The sequence below is a fragment of the Montipora foliosa genome, chromosome 5, assembly GCF_036669935.1.
Source record: "Montipora foliosa isolate CH-2021 chromosome 5, ASM3666993v2, whole genome shotgun sequence".
In the NCBI taxonomy this organism is placed as follows: Eukaryota; Metazoa; Cnidaria; class Anthozoa; order Scleractinia; family Acroporidae; genus Montipora; species Montipora foliosa.
In genome coordinates this window covers 32,088,966-32,107,039 of record NC_090873.1, presented here as the reverse complement: position 1 = coordinate 32,107,039, position 18,074 = coordinate 32,088,966, and the positions used below count along the sequence as shown (strand labels likewise).

General features: G+C 38.7%; 1 protein-coding gene across 5 annotated transcripts in view; it reads left to right on the top strand.

The window, feature by feature from the left end:
* LOC138003967 (neurochondrin-like) overlaps positions 1-18,074 on the top strand; it is a 104,742-nt gene that overhangs the window by 6,836 nt on the left and 79,832 nt on the right. For 4 of the 5 annotated variants that reach the window (XM_068850303.1, XM_068850304.1, XM_068850306.1 and 1 more), the window contains exon 2: positions 994-1,790. In XM_068850303.1, the coding sequence (XP_068706404.1) occupies positions 994-1,790 (797 nt within the window). Of the gene's footprint in view, positions 1-993; positions 1,791-17,936; positions 18,042-18,074 lie in introns of those variants that run through there. The other variant, XM_068850307.1, reaches the window with a different exon arrangement.

The following is an 18,074-nucleotide window of genomic DNA, read 5'->3' as shown; positions in this document are numbered from 1 at the left end:
ACTGGCGGCAGATCGAAAGTGTCACCGATTGTCTCGCCTAAAAAACAGCTCAGATCATGTCACACAACACGTGCGAATTCAAAACTGAACTCCTGGAGCTGGGCATAATGGTTGACCAAATGAAATTATTTGACTACAGAAATCCGAAAAAAAAACAGCTTACCTTGAAATTTAAGGAACTCAATCATTTCTCCGTTGTGAGAAATGGGAATGTTCAATTTCCTTCTGAAATACTCTGTTAGCATGTTTTTTCCTGGCGTTCGTAAATTTGCATTAACATGCAATTTTTTTTCTGCGTCCAGTTGGACCCTTTGTTTCATATTCTATGCGTCCAAAAGAAAAAGGAGTGCGTCCCAGGACGCAATGACACACTCTGGATACATCTCTGCTATTATATCTCTCAGATACTACATGCCCTGTGATTGGCTAAATTAGTGGGCAGCATTCTACAGTATGGCCCACTAAATTAGAAATTTCGTTGAAACATTCTCTAGCAAGTTTTTCGTGTCGTTTTGGTTACATAAACTTTTGAAACTTTTTGAATCTTGCAAGCAACTCTTTCAAACAACCAAGAACATTTTGTTTTTCAGATTTTGACACGGGAATCTTTGTGGGAGTTGAACCTTCCGGGGGTTTCATCAAGTCTCAGTGTGCCACAAATTACAAGATTTTTCTGTCAAAAAATTTTCTGTGGTGATGGATATTGTGTTAATACATTTTAGTTTGTCATATTTAGGTATAGAATTTGCAGAAGAACAATTTTGTCATCCCTGAAATTTGAAACCTACAGAAACTTATCAAAATAATGTTCTATAATTAAGCAAAATTAATATTCTGAAAATAAAGCTGAGTGAGAAATGCATCAGAACTTTAATCAAAAGGGTGGGGGTCTTTTAAATTAAAAAGAAAACCTTGGCAACCTTTTGAGAGTGTGTAACATGCCTTGTCACATGCCTTAGTGCCTTATGTCACAAAACAATCTCTTTGTTGTAGAACCCCTTTCACATGCAAAAGCCAGTGAAAAAGATGGATCAGGGACAAGTTCAACAAACCCTGTAAGTAAAGAAGAAAAGGTATCAGGACAAGGGGACATAATGCGTTTTCTATTGCCACCACTGTGTCACATGTCAGCTGATGAAAATATGCGCGTGATTTTGATTGACAACAATGGACCTGAACTCCTCTCAAGGTGTTACTTTCAACAATGGAAAATCTGGAAGGAACTTGAGAAAACTGGTGGGGAACTTGCAGAGTGTGAAACGTGCCTTGTTACAATACTTGGCATAGTTTTGAACTTTTTTGTGACAGAAGCCAAACTTGTAGCTAACAATGTTGTATTTCAAGAAATTGGCAATCATGTCCATGCATCTGTTTCACTACTGATGTCCTCCAACAATGATGTGCTTCTTTTCAACACGGTGGTGCTTGGGTTACTTTTCCAGAAAAACAGTTTAGATCATGGGGCTTCAAGGAAACCAGAGGAAATGTTTCAGTTTCTAAGCACATCAGTTCACTTCTTAAGAGGAACAAGGCCTTTTATTTGCGAGAAAGAACTTTGGATAGAACGCAGCCTAACTATACAGGCCACCATATGCCAAAGAGTGTCAGGAGATGTTACAGAATTGTGGTTCCTTTGTTTGCAAATAGTTTTTGACTTGTATAACATGTTGCCTTTGATGAGGAAAGTTGTACAAGACAGTGGCTTGTTGGAAGTAATGAGAATGCATGTTAAAACTTGCGTCCAAGACCAAAACATTACTGAAGAGGACAGAAATGCCCTTCTTGATTTGGTAAGTAAAATGATTAATTAATGTGGGTTGCTAAATTTCTTGCTTAACCCATTAACAATTAAAATGCACGGAATTGCTACAACAAGTTGCAAAAATAGTGGAGACACCTCACCTTCTTGGGGCATTATTAATTTCCCTATTATCTCTCACACTGCAGCCCCCCCTCCCCCCCCCCCCCTTATCAGTGTTGCTAGCAAGACAAAAAAATGTTGGGAACTTAAGCAGTCAACATTGAAAGGGGGAGAGGGGAGAGGAAGTGGGAAAGGTTTAAATTCTAGATACGGCGGGCATTGGAAGCTAGAAAAGGTGCTTTTGAATGAAAGTGTCTCAACAATTTTGCAACTTGTTGTAGCATATTCTGGCGTTAACCAGAGTGATATCTTTCAGTATCACTGTCAATTGGGGAAGCGTTTTAAAGTTATTTTCTCTTTTGTTATTGGGTTTGAGTGAAGTGAGGCACTTAAGCCTAGTTTTCACTAGTGAAGCAAGCACAAGCATAAGTAGCTTTTGCTGGTGAAAAGGGACGTCGGCATACATGCAAGCAACAGAATCAACTACGGCATGCTCCATTCTGTTCAAATGCTCAGAGGCAGGGAATCTGGAATGATTGTTTTAATTTTCCAGATGAGGAAATTTCCTTGTGCTTATGCTGCGTTTTGTTTTCACATGACGCAAGCATACGCAAGCATAAGTGCAAGCACAAGGAAAAGGAAAAATTTTCATCCTTTTGTGCTTGTGCTTGTTTTTATGCTCGTAAATGTCAACCCCGTTTCACAGTGAAATAAGCACTCTTATGCTTGCGCTTGTGCTTGCGTTGCTAGTGAAACCCAGGCTTTACTCTACATGTCGATTGCAATTTTTCTTGTGTTGCTGACTACTTGCCTGGATTTGATGTGGGGGCCTGAAGCCCACAAGGTGTAAGGTAATGAACAAAATATTACAAAATATTGTTTTCTTCCCAAGGCAAGTGAATTTGTGTTCAGTTATTGGTATTTAACAAATCGATTGGTCCTACTTATCAAAGCATGGAAAAGCTGTTGAAACAGATGTTGCAATTTGACCTTGTTTGTCATTGGTATTGAGATGTGATTTGTCCTTGTTTCAACTTTCCTGTTCAAGTTCTCTCTGTTTTCGAAGTTGTGACATTTTATCAATATATTTCCCTCGGCCATTTAAAATTGATAAGACGATTGCAGAATATTTTTAGTTCTGGAGCTACACAGTTGGAAAACTTGACTTAGTGACCATGTCTGCAGTAGGTGATGAGGCAATACAATAACAATAATAATTATTGCTATACACAAATCCCAGTTACATGCATATAGCTGGTGACCCCCATTTTTTTGTCCTTTTTGGCAAAAGTATTTACCTTTCTGTGTGACAAATCTGTACGTGGGAAAGTTTTGGGCGCGAACGTCCTCAAGGATGTTCATGCCCAAAATGTTCCCACCTAATGACCATGTCATAGTAGGAGACAAACCCACTCTCTTAACTACTTTTAAATAATCAATAGGTAGAAAAGATTTTTTCTTAAGACAGATACTGCTTTCCTGCTACCTGAGGTCTCTGATGGTCCTCACCTTCTCAGTGAAACCTCTGCTACATGTAGTAGATAAAGTTTGGTTTAATAGAACATGCTGTAAATATGACGATAAACTTCGAAACGAACACAACCTCCACACAACATACCCACATCAAAATTATGAAATGGTTTTTGCGATGCTTCTAGATTAAATTTCAAATTGATGCAACACAACCATCCTTCTCAGAGAAAGTTGTAAAATAATTGTTGGTTTTGAATATCTCAATGGAAGGAAGACAGCTCAGATGCATTTCCTAATCTTTGATTTCTGCTTGTCTTAAGTGTGTCCTTTCCAGCTTTGTTCACCGATGTCCCACACTATCATACATTTTAAATGTAAAAAAACAACGAAAACAGGAGTTACATAGGGAGGGTGACAATATTACAATCTTCGTATGTCCCAGCACTGTGCAAAAAGAATGCAAACGAATTTCAACAAAATTCGGTTATTGTTCTCTCGAAATTTCGGGGAGGAAGTGTGATTTTTCGAAATTTCGCAGAGCTGCACAAAAGTTCGAACACAGGACAAAAATTCACTAATCTAACAATGAAATTTTGGTTGGAGTTGATATGTACTGAAACAAAAATTCAAGAACCTACATGTAATTCAAAATATTGTAATCTTGAAACAGAAATTTTGTAAAAGTGTCAGTTAGGGTTTCACATTTTAATGAATGAATGGAATCAACAACTTTACTCTTCTCTCAACCTAAAGTGTTGTACACAAGCATTTCAAGCAATTTCCTTTCCTTTACTCAAATGATACTTTGTCAATAAAAAGATATAACCGTGTAATGCCCTTATCATTTTGATTGATTAGAAGAAGTCACACTTGAAAGTTAAATTGGATGCTTACAAGTTCACTTTTCTTCTCGCATCAAGTCCTTTATCTCCACTTAGATAAATGATCACTCCTCCTAAGTCCTGATCAGTGGTGTTAACCTCTAGGTTGAAATCTGGTTCTGGGACTGTCATAATATGATGTCTAAGGCACCAGTAAAGTCAAGAAATGCATTCGAATTGTCGTTGTCGACCGACGCCATTTCAGATTTGATTACATGCCCTAAAACCCAATTCTTGGTTTTCAAGTCACTCAAGTAACACACAAAGAAAAAATAAAAACTAATCGCTTACCATTCAACAAATTTGTAGTCGGGTAATAAATAATGAGCATGTCAAAGTTTTAAGCCGCGGCAACAAGCGGTTTTTTGCTCGCATCAGTGATGAGATGTTTTCAAATTTTGTTGCCACCCTTGAACTGGCGACGCAATAGCTGAAAAAAATGCAGAAAAAATTCGCGAGAAATTGCATATTGGCACATGTAATCAACATGACTAAAATTTTTCAACAACTACAGTTGAAGCTGTCAGTAAGCGACCAGGTCAAGTTACAACCACCAAAGTAAAACCCGGGTGGTAAATCCCCGTTAAAAATGTCACTCATAAGCTACCATTCCCGTAAATGGAGAAAGAAGTTTCCAGCTTTTAATAGGTGCATTCCCGAACGCTATCTTTTCTACCATCAATAATAATTTTAAAATCCCAGAGACTTTTGCTGAAAGCTCTCGTAAGCGACCACCCTCTATTGTTTATAATTTTGGTCGCTTACAAGAATCGGCTCTCGCAAATTCCCGGGGTGATCATTTATGAAGGCTTCGATGGGCCTTTTTCGAACGTTTTAAGGACATTCACGCCCATTGCTATTGTGCATTTTTTCGCGCATGTTACACACACGTCATGCATTGCACACCACGCAGGTAAACACGATGATAAAGGCGCAAAAAATTTCCACAACATTGGAACGTGAAAGTATGTGGCATCATGGGATAGCTGTGGACCCAGGTCGTCCTTGCCTTAAAATGTTTGATTTTCATTTTTCGGCACAAAGGATTAAGATGTTCTTCTTTCCTGATTTCTTTGGTGTACCCCTTCTTAAAGAAGGCTAACAGTATTGTCTCTGCCATGCTCAGGGGGACTGTTGTTGCACCACCTGCAAAGTAAGTTTTCAGTGAGTATCTTAAGAGAATTGTAGATTACCATATCCACCTATGCAAATATGGTGGATTCTCGGTTGTTGCCCGGGACGAGTTGTATGAAAGCGAGACTAGTTGAGCCTCCGTGTTTTGTTTTGACAATGCTTCCCCAGAATAGTCTTGCTTCATCGACGATCTGGTCTGTTTTATTTCGCTATGCCTAGGAGTTTTTGTGTTCCTGAATGCCACGAGAAGGGATAGAAATTGTCCAACGTTCACCTCTTAGGCTGAAAATAGTGGATGCATGCAATTCGTTGAGATGAAGGAAGTGAACTTACCGTTCAGTTCACTACCGGAACTTTCCTGGAGTAGGGGCTTCTCCATATTCCAGTGTTGCTAGGTAAAAATACCATAATTTTGGCAGTCACTTGCTCCTGTGGCTGACCTCGCCAAACGAAACAATTTGAACTTGAAGCTATTATTAAACTCGGAGCCCCCTTGCTTCCTCTTTCACGCCGAGAAAACTCTCTACGTGGCGCTTGAAGTTATTAAAACTGCTTAAATCATCCCAAAAAGAAATTCTGGAACGAAAACGTTTGATAACTTGTGAGTTTCGGTAGAAAGTAATCCCAGCGCTAACGGCTGCCATCTTTGCGAGGCTTGCAAAGTGTAGAGAGAATCGGAGAGAGAAGTCTAGGGTTGGTAACTAAAACCACAGGCAGAGTGCAGGCTCAGTACATGTCACGAAATGATAAGAGACAAGAAGATCTTTTAGATCTTATAACTGTGCTTTGAAAATTTATCTGTTTGCTTACCACTATAGTCTCAATGTAGTGCACATTCCAAAGCAGTCCATGATGATTCACTGATGACTATAGACACAAAATCACCTGATCAATCTGCAGCAACGGCTACACACACATGAAATCTTTGATTGCACTATCAGTCGTAGCCATTGTGAAATCTCCAATGACATAATGGTCTTAATTAATCTGGAACTTTCTTTGGGCTACATGTATGTATGGGTATGAACGATACAATAATAACGGTATTCACAACTTACAGATTTCTTTCTTAAAAGTCACGATTAAATTTATTTGTTTTTTTACGTGAGTAAGGGCTAGCAAAGTAGTCACACGAGTCACATAATTCAAGTATTACGTTATCCACGGCTATCTTTAGATCTCTTTACTACGGTGCTTATTTCCCTACTAATGAAAGTTGCAAAGTCGACAGATTCAATTCCATGGATGACGTAATGCCTTTTTTATATATTCAATACTCCCTTTGAATCAAGCGCTTCAATAACACAAAAAGGAAATATATTTTCTAAATAAAGAGTGGAATATTCATAAAGTGTTAAGTACATTAACGTTTTAACAGCTTTTGCCGAATAAACATCGTACATTGCGTGATTCAAAGTCCACTGACTATGTGGCCTAGTGGAAGTTTGGTTCAGCTCACCGACAAAACAAAAAAAAAACAACAACGTGCAGAGCAAGAACCGCACTTGGCCCATGGCCTGCGCGGTTAATAACGGAAGTCGTGCAACCTCCAACAGGACACGCAACATACAAAATAGAAGTGTTAGACGAGGTCAAAGTAAACTAAAATTTACATTTCTACCTCACAAAATTTTATTTATCCTAAAAAGTCTGAACTTTTGGTCCTTATGTACGTCATACACTAAAAAGTAGATCTTCTTTTATACATTAGTTCATATTGTGTTGTTTATACGGTTTCGACAGTCCAAAAACGTCTTTATACGCTAAACAGTTAACCCCATTCAGACACCCTCTACCATCAAATTATTACAAAGGCGCTTTTCTTCTTTATTTATTAGTAATACAAACTAGCCCCTCATAATAGATGTTATACAAAAAACAAAGACAATTCGTTAACAGAAAGACAATACATGTAATATCGATTTGGTTATACATTTGTAGAGTTATCTGTCCGCCACATTATTTTTATTGTTTCAATTTTGTGGAGGTGTTATTGAATATAAATAAACATTAAACAGTATCCAACATATATTTCTTGCATTGGTGAGGAAAGTTTCACTCTCTAATAAGCACCTCCCCAACTATAATTTTGCAAAAGAAATATGTGTTATGCAGAAAGCTAGTACAAAAAGGGCCTGTTATGTCTATAATTTAAATGGTTGTGCCACAATTTACTTAACATGCACTGTACATGTGTGTTGGACGTTTGAACTGTACCTCTGTGTTTGAAACCAAAAAATTAATGGTTCTTTGTTTATCATATACATGTAGTATTTATGGCTTGTATGGCAGTTAATGACATGGTTGTCTTTAATGTCAATGACTTGAAGTACAAGATACCTTTACTTTCCTACTCATTGTATGATACATGTCAATGTTGTTATAAACCTAATAACAAGGCAAATTATTAATCACATAAAATCGTTCAAATTTTCGTATTGTCAAATACATTCTAAAGAATTTAGACTCAACTAGATAATAACATCAATATCACAACTCAACACTTTCCTCAGCTACATGTAGGGAACCGAATAAATATGAAGAGACTGTCCATAAGTAAATGATTGACAAGAATCACAATTCAAAATAGTCTCTGTGAGAATCTGACCGTGAATTCTCATTATGAGAAGATGTAACAGAAGAGGCCCTCTGACTCACTGAACTGTAATGGCTCTCTGGCTGAAATGATCCTGCGTCATATGAAAACTGATGAGAATGGATTCCAGCTCCATGGTGCAAGTTACCGCTAGAAGGCTGAGAGCCACTGTAGTTGTTACTAACACCAGAGCCAAACATAGCAGGTGTGGGTGCCCCCATGTATTGTCCATGGTCTAGGGGAAACGATTGTGGTTGACCTGACAAAGCCACTGCAACCATTTGCATAGCAGATGCACTACTACTGCCAAGCAAAGTTAGGCAGTCAGTCGTCTCTGTCATTGAGGTCTTAAAGACCTTGTTTGACTGAGCAAAGGCATCCAGAAGATTCTTTTTCATGGCAACCTCATTTAGCAGTGCTCGATAGGATTTTATCCCGTTGTGCTTGAGACAAGATTTTTTCCATGTGTTTTCTCTTGTTGTCAACCAGTTGAGCTATTTTAGCTGTATTTACTCTAACCTTGCCCTTTGCTTTAGCTTTAGAAGAATCATCCTCTGAGCACCTGCTTTCTTCTACACTTTTTTAACTGATACTTGATAGGTTATCTGTCTCATCATCACCATCATCATCACCAAAAAAGTATGGGGATGGGGAATGTGAAGACTCTAAAACAGAGATGTATCCAGGTTTTCCTCTGGACCCCTTTTTGAAAAATTTGGGGATCCATTGCAAAATTTTGGGGGCCCAGCTAATTAATATTAAATAATTAATATTCGATCTGTTGCCTCTTAATTGCTGCTGCAGTACCCTTTCAGATTTCTAAATTGCATAAAAATAAAGTTATCCCTCCCCACGCGTAAGAATATCTACTTAAAATGATCAATTTCTTTGAAACTGTTATACCCGTTGATTCATCAGTCAAAATGTATGGGCTCTCAAAGCTCCATCTGAAAACGTCTCAAGGAATCCGTACGTTGAAGGAACTGTTGGCTCCAGTTGATAAATGATCTAGATCTCCACAGAAAAAAAAAAACACAGAACTGACTCTCAATTTTCCGTAAAAGAGCATCATTGATTTTAACAACACTTGAGGTGCAATTTAGGAACAAAAGAGTAAACAACTGTAAGCGATCGATACACAGGTCATCGTCGGTCCGTGTGGCCGTGACTTTGCCATAAAAAGTAAAGTCACTGCTTACGAGCCAGAAGGCCCATCAGGCCGGCGCTTATCTCCGGTTTCACTAGCATTAAGCGACTAGGAATATTTATACTCCCCCCTGGATGGGATGCTAGTCCATCGCAGGGTTACCCCCAGCATTACGCCGGTACCCATTTATACACCTGGGTGGAGAGAGGCACCGTGAGAGTAAAGTGTCTGGCCCAAGAACACAACACAATGTCCCTGGCCAGGCCCCGAACCCGGACCACTCGATCCGGAGTCGAGCGCACTAACCATGAGGCCACCGCACCTCCCACAATGGTCAGTGGTCAGTGTTAATAATCAAGCGATTGAATACATTCAAGTTTCCTGTTCAACACGTTAATTTTAGCATTAACTCCAAAAAAGTTGCATAATGTGCAAAACAGACAAGTTACATGCAAAACAAGAACCGAGACAATGACACATGCACGCCTGGAATAAACAGGGTTGCACAGAACAAAAATTTAACACACTTCACCATTGGATTCTCTGTCATTTCACTCACTATAAGAGAAATGAGAAATTGGAATGTTTAATACGCTATTCCCATGTTTCACCTGGCATTCGCCCTTGGCATAAAAATTAACATTCTTTTTTTTTCTGCATCCAATTGGACTCTTTATCCCATATTCTATGCGTCCAAAAGGAAAACGAGTGCGTCCCAGGAAGTAATGACGCACTCTGGATACATCTCTGCTAAAATGCCTAAATGTTACAAAAATCAAAATATTGTAAATATGAATTAATTTTAGCAAATAACTTTACCGAATGTAACAATATGATGAATTATTTGAACTTGTGGAACAGATATTATTGTAGGATGTTACCTACCATAAGACTCAAATTTTTATATTTCTTTTCTTTTCTTTCCTTTGCCAATAGATACTGAACTGGATTTTGTAAAGGCACTTCAATATTATTACATCAATCAGTAAATTGAATTTGTTTCTATATAAAATTCGCAACATTATAAATAAGATATGACCATAACCTCTTCAACTTTTTACCTGCTGGTAGTTGCCAAGGTTAACTGCCAGCCATTTTATGCCATACCATTTGTAGTATACAGGGGTTGATATTATTATAAGCTATCAGCTCGATTTTAACAAAGTTCTCTTCAATTGTCATCACCTTGTCCATGCACGAACCATACATTTGGTTTTTACTTTATTTTGTTATGATCATAAAGAAAATATAAAGTTATTGACTGATTAATATGATTGATGATAACAACAACAATAATAATAATAATAATAATAATAATAAACTTTATTTAAGCGTCAATTCAATAGCACTTCAGCACTTATTGAGGACACTACAAATCAACTGAACTCCACTCAACTCCACTCAAGGCAAATCAAAAACCTTGAACTTCACTGTCATTTTCACCTTGAACTGATTGTTCCATCACGTCACTGTCAATACCAAATAGGATTGTGCTTGTCGCAGGAGAGCCTCCCCAAATTTCATTAACTCTTTTTCGATTTTGGAATTTCCAGGAATTTCCTGGCAAAGTCAGTCATCACAAAAAAATGTTTTTTTTCTCAAAAAGTATTTTCAGTTAGGAGGAAAAAAATACATCATTTTAAAGCTATGAAAATAAGCTTTCCAAAACATATAACTTTTATACATAGAACTACAATATTTTATAAAAACGAAAGTTGAAGTAAAAAAATTTAACAAAAATAACATTAAAATGGTCTAAAATCAGTTTTCCACACAAATTTGGCCATTTCAAGGTCAATTACGCACGGTCGTGTTGCCAGCACGCGGTCAAATTCAAATGGACCAATCAGAGTTGAGGCTGAAACCATCTTGCGAGTTTCCGTTGTTGACTACCCGGTCACAAGCCTCTGAGGAAAGCCGAAGAGGTGAATTTTAAGGCAAAGTTTTCGTTCGCCACGAGTCTTTCGGCCGCCGAAACACACATATTTGGAGTGAAATTTATTGGGCTTTATGGAACTGTTGTTTTTATTGCGATTCGGGACTTTTCCTGTTGAGGAGAAAACGATTTGTGGAGTGAGGTCTGGCCAGCGATGGATGGAGTCACCGGCCTTCCCATTATTTCAGCAACGGCCTTCCGGATGACTTCACTAAACGGCGTCAGAATGGCTCGAAACTCGCCAAAAGAGACAAGTTGGTCACACATTTGAGGTAGGAAAACTTTATTTCAAATGAGATAGTTATTTACACAATTTTTTTACGATCGGTGATTTTCCCATACAATTCTCTATATACACAAACTGTCGCATACACCACATATTTTCAGCTTGGGGCGCCTGTGGTTCAAAGGACATGTGCTCCCAGACACGCAATTGCTTCTTACCTTTTCAGCGATTTTAACGCTTGAAATCCCATCCAATGAACCACAAATCCTTTTCTTTATCTATTCCGAAGCCTGTAGTGTAATTTTTTGGCTGAAAAACTTTAGAAAAACCGCTTCGCGAGAGCTCCACGATCGATTGAAAATTTGGTCATCGCATCGGCTCAAATTGCCTGAATTAGAATGGACGTCATGTAGGCGTAATGAAAGCTAGAAAGCCGAGATTTTCAGGGAAACTGGGGCTATATCTCCCCAGTAAACACGCCAAATTTCAGCGCGATCGATGAAAAGGGCGCTGCGCTACGAATCTTACAAACCCGATACTTCAGCGTATCGGATTGAGGCCCCCCTGTGGAAAAAGAGTTTAAGGAGATTGAAATTTTCCTTACCATTATTTTCCTGATGCCACTAAGACTTCCCTCATTCACCGCAGTCCAGTAATCTTGATGAATGTTCTTTACCTTTTCTTTGATTCTATCATAGCCTTTCTTGATTGCCAACTTTTCCTCATCATTTTGAATGATTTGAAACTTTCGTATTCCTCTTTGGCCATATCCTTAATACTTGTTTCCGTTTCGGTAAGGCTTGGCGTTCCAAAGTCATCAGGGTACGAACTCGCCATACATCATCTCACTTCAGTATGCAGTGACTGGAGATGTGCTTCAAAGGCAATACCTTGAAAGTCACAGGTCGATTTGTACTCTCGCACAAACTTGAGCATCTCTTCTACCTTGTCATTGGATCATACACACTTTGTCTTTTTCTTCTCTTTGCCTTTTTTCTGGATCAAATCTGAGTCACTTGACAGCTTTCGTTTCTTCCTGCCCGATTGCAAGTCATTATTTTTGTCCAGTCTGGATGTTTGCTTTGACTCGTCATCATCATCAGGTGTGGGAGAACGAAATACGAGAGGACTTGCCGACCTTGCAGTCAAAATATTTTCGGTTTCTGACAAAGTATATCTCTGTTTAGCACCGCGGGCAGCCCCACGATGTAAGCGATCGGCCATCATGGCCGTTTGGTGTCAATATTCAAAGGGTCTAGAATCAAGTAAAAAGTTGTCCAGGGTAGGCGAGTTGCCCCTAGCAGAGCATTTACAAGGCAGCTGGGGCTACCCTGGCCTTACAACATTGTTTATTTCTTTTCAACTTGAACAGAATGTGCCTTCATTGTAGAGTAATTGATCATCTTTGTAATTCATCCATGTAGTGAACACTGAATATTTACCGGTGTTACCATTAAGCATAAGCATAAGCATAATTTATTCACAATGAAAAAATAAAATATAAAAATACATCATGAAAAGGAAACACGAGGTTGACCCTATAACGTTTCCTGGAATTAAAAACTAAAACAAGCATCATAATTACATATTTACAAATTTACAAATTAAGGAAAGACTTCAGTCTGGTTTTAATATTACAAAGGGTAAGAATAAATTTTTTACCAAAAGATTATTGTGATGGCAGAACTGCTTCAGAATGCTGTAATTACCGTTTGTGATGATATGTTTGGCAGTCTTACTAATACTAGTATTAGCTATTGACGTTTTTGAATCTACATCCAGGACAGCCTTAACAAGAAGATCGGCGTTTTGAAAATGTATTAGTTTTCTTGCCACTATAGTCGCAACGTAGTGCACATTCCAAAACAGTCCATGTTGATTCACTGATGACTATAGACACAAAATCACCTGATCAATCTGTAGCACAACAACTGACAAAAACTGCACACCATCTTATAGCCCTTGTGAAAACTCCGATTGCACCATCAATCATAGCCGTTGTGAAATGTCGGATGACGTAATGGTCTTAATTAATCTGGACCTTTCTTCGGATACAATCTATGTATGGGTATGAACGATATGACAAAAATCATTGCGTAATGGCTTTTTATGTATTCAATACTCGTTTGTCATGAGGTGTTTCAATAACACAAAAAGGCAATAAATTTTTTATTAAATAAAGAGTGGAATATTCATAAAATTTTATGAATAAGTTGATTCGAAGTCCCACTGACTATATGGCTGAGTGGAAGTTTGGGTCTGCTCACCGACAAAACTAAGAACAAGAAGATCTTTCAGATCTTAAACCGCGCTTTGACAATTTATCTGTTTTCTTACCACTATAGTCGCAACGTAGTACACATTCCAAAGCAGTCTTTGTTGATTCACTATGACTATAAACACAAAATCACCTGATCAATCTGTAGCACAACAACTGACAACAGCGACTGCACACGAACCTATTGCACTTGTAGCCAAGGTGAAATCTCCGAGGAATCTCTGATGACGTAATGGTCTTAATTAATCTGGAACTGTCATCAGGATATCTATGGGTATGAATGATACGATAATAACACTTTTAACAACTTACAGCTTTCTTTCCTAAAAGTCGCGATTAAATTTAATTGGTTTTTTACTCGAGTAAAGGCCTAGCAAAGTAGTCACACGCGTCACTTAATTTAAGAATTACGTTATCCACGGCTATGTTTAGTACGGTAGTTATTTCCCTACCAATGAAAGTTGAAATGTCGACACATTCCATGACTGACATAATGACCTTTTATGTATTCAATACTCGCTTTGAATCAACCGCTTAAATAACACAAAAAGGCAATATATTTTGTACGAAATAAAGAGTGGAATATTGATAAAATTTTAAGTACATTAACGTTTTAAAATTTTTGTGGCTCTGTGGTTTCGAAAATAACGACCATGTGGCGCTAATCCTTTTTTCTTCCCACCTCTGGGAAAAGAAAAAAAATGAAGAAAAGTTTCCACCTGCTTCCTATTTCCTCGGACAAAGCTTTTAATGGGTTACCCGTAATAGCTTTGGCTGGTTTTACTCGCTGTCAACATCGTTTTCCGCTTTTCCCTGCTAAATACTTCTAATGAAGTATTCGTTCATTCTATGCAAACTAATGTTCACAGTGGAACACACAAGTACGAAGCAAGATCTAGAAATAACATAGAAAATTCTCTTTACCTTAAAAGCTTGCTTTTCTCAAAGAAAAAGCATCTGTCCACTTTATCAAACAGTTTAATACTGTGTCTATCATGGCAGGCAGAAAGGTTCCACAGTAAATGTTTCCTTTCATCTAGATGACGGAAGTGCGTCATGGTGCCCAAGTGGTCTAACACGCTTGCAGATAATCTTGAAGGCTGGGAAAGGTATATGTGTTGTAATCCCGACAGGGAAGTTTGGAAATACTGAAGGGTATAAAAGTAAATTCACCCGATTGGAGCTTAATTCAATATCCGTGGGGTATGCACATTTGTAACCACAAACAAAAAAAAAGACAGTCGACTGGTTTTAAGATGTGGCATGCCTTCAGCATTCCACATATTAAGTCCTTTTAGTCTGTGAACATTCTTTTTGGTCTCCTTAGCCTTTCCTCTGAATTTATCCATCGGGCAGCTCCCCTAGTGGCATTATAGCCAGGATATTTTGGTTTTGAGTTGCTTGGTTGTGCTTCATCTTCCTTTACTTCCTTTCTTCTTGAGAGTATCTCATTTCTTGGAAAAAAGATTCTATCATCTTCTTACTGATTGAGAGCCCAATCAAAATCAAAGATTGTCATCAACATATCACAAGATGGCGACCTCTCCGTGAATTTCTGGGTCCCACTAGTGTTCAGTCCTCCTTCCAGTCCTTTTGTGTTCACAGACTGACCACAAATGGAGTAATCTATCCCAAAATGCGAGATAAGTTTTTTTTAATTTCTTTGTCTCTGTCGTGATCAACTAAAACTGATTTTTGTTCTTTTTTTGTCTTTCCAAAAGCTGTTCTACCTCCAGTAGCCCGGTGGCTAATAGTTCTAAAAATACTAGCCCAAACCCATTTTTTACTATCCCTGGGCTAGTGGTCACTGCTAAGGTCGAGCACTGGTATCCAAATTGAACTGCACTGTAGTTTAACCTCTAGTCAGGGATTCCTGATGCAATTTTGTTTGCTTCCACTTAATGTGTGGCATTTTGGTGTTTTGAATATTGTGTTTGGGTTGCATTCCATGTCATAACCCATTTTGCAGTGATGGCAACTTGTGAGTTACACAGTTAACTCTCTGTCTCACACTTGGGACCGGGCCCTCGCCTCCGTTCCTCGACGTTTGTCACGTGATGATAGTGAACTATCACGTGACAAACTTCACTGATGAAGACTGATGGTTTCAGTCAAAACGTTTGTTGATAATCAAGACCTAAATTCCAGAAAAAGATTTATAAATTTCTTCACTTGAATTGTATCCGGATGAATGATAACATTCACTTTCAAGTTAACTTCTTCCTTGTTAAAGCCAAGAAAAGATGGTTAAAGTGGTCCAAAGGGTCCTAAAGAGATATAGTCCAAGCTTAAAAGAATTTCTAGTGTAGGAGAAAACAATGATAGCGAACTCTTTTTTAACTGGAAGAAATATTTTATTAAAATGTACCTTAAACCTTTAGGTCATAAACCCCCCCTCGTTTCACAGAACTGTAAATATTTTCGTGGGATATTATAAAATTGGCATTATGTAATGTAAAGGAAGTAATAAAAAAGTGCCCTTTGCATGCATGGAATGCTCACGCCACAAACAAAGAAGTCATGGTGACCACAAAACATTAACAGGAAGTCCAGTACAGATTAACACACAATAACTTTCAAATGAAATTGAGTCACAACAGACATTTAAAATCAGCTAAAATACTTGAGTTGTGAAATAATTGCCTGTGCTTGTCCTTTTCTCGTGTCTACTTTGTTGGGTTGGTTGATGAAGTGGACTGCTTTGTTGACAACAGCATGCGGAAAGGCCCTTGTATTGTTGCCATGGATCTAATGGTCTTTGCAAGATTGATGGTAGCTCTGCCACTGCCACTGGCTCTGACTGTGGTTCTGAGTACAACTTTGACTGCAGCTCTGGCTGTGGCTCTGACGTTGGCTCAGGAAGGCATACAGGATGTACTAAACTTAACATACAGTAAGTTGACCACTCATAACAGCCAAGAGGAATAATGTAAATAACTAAGTTCATAAATAATTACCTGTGCTTGGTCGTAGGTTACATGTACCTCTTTGGGTATGTTGATGATTAAATGGGCTAATTTGTCATGGCAGCATTTGTAAATGTTCTTGTACTCTTGCCATGGTTCCAGTGGTCCTTGTAACTTTGATGGTGGCTTCAGCAGCACTGATTCTGACTGTTTCAATGAGGCAACAAGATGCCAGATAGAGTAAGTGAAATTCTTCACCAACTTACGGATGGAGTCTTGGATTCTCAGTAAATGTGCAGGGGTTTGTTGTTGTGGGATATCTGCTTGCTTAGCGGTCGAATGCGCGTAAAAGTGAAAGAGGACATCGCTACACAGCGAAAAGTTGTTTCTTCTTCCAAGGTATTACATGGTCTTAGTTTGTAGCGGTGGAATGCACGTAAAAGTGAAAGAGGACGTCGCTACATGGCGAAAAGTTATAATTTCTTCCAAGGTATTACATGGTCTTAGTTTGGGACTGGTGGGACTGGTTACAGTTTGCTGCTGCAGCCAACTTCAACTTTAACTAACTAGCAGCTGCCCAATGCCAGAGACCTTGGCCTTTGGCGTGTAACCCATTCACACCAACAAGACATGTTAAATTAACCTGGTATTAACAAAGTGCAGAAAAATGGAGGACTGGCTTTTTATGTGAGATTCAGATGGGTTTCAATACATGCTTTGATCTGTGCTAAGCTTTTAGGTAACAAAAATCAGTATACATTATTTAAAAAGAAAACACTTTGAGACCATGTTTAACTAAACATCTTGAAAACGTGTTTAAGGTGTGGTGTGAACCGGGGCATTAGTCTATTATGCATGAGCTGTGGGGAAGGGCTAGTACTTGGGCAAAATGTCATGCCGGTCTCTATTGGTGTAATGTTCTGGTTTTGTTTTTGATGCATGTTTCATTTGTGTGGTCATCTTTTAAAAGCCACAGCCAAGTATTTAGTTTGTTTGGCTTTACAACGGTCTTGGATTTTTTTGACTTTTCCCGTACTAGCCATGTATTTCTGGGTAACATAAGCTGTCTCGTGCTGGGGTAAAAAGGTCGTGACGCATTGTCTTTTTATCCCGAGAGATGCACTGTGACCTCGTATCATGGCCATGCTGGCCATGACAACGTCAGCTTTTTTTTCTCGCGGTAGGTTGACACGAGGGAGCACTCCTCCTCGTGCAACGTCCACTTTGATGACACCAAAAGGTTGTTCAGTGTCTCACTTGTTGAAATACAGTAGCGTCTTTCGATCCGTCAAATTTCTTCGCATGCACCTTGTGGCAAATGTCTTAGCTGCGTCCCGAGAGGTGGCAGCCGAAGGAGAAAAAACACCTTCTAATCGCGACAAAAGAGAGAGGTGAAGCCATGCACCAGTGCCCCGCCCATCCAAATCTTGTTTGTAGACTAACGCATTGGCTGTTGTGGTATATTTTACGCCAATCCGCGAAACACCTTTTTTTGCAGGGTCGCCTAAAGTGTTGGGTGTAGTTTTGCATTGAACGTCCAATACTTGATGGGTTAGTCGGGTTCAGAACAAGCACTGCGCAACTTCTTGGCTTCAAGTTCAGTCACACCTAAGCGGAGTATCATGAGTGTTTGATG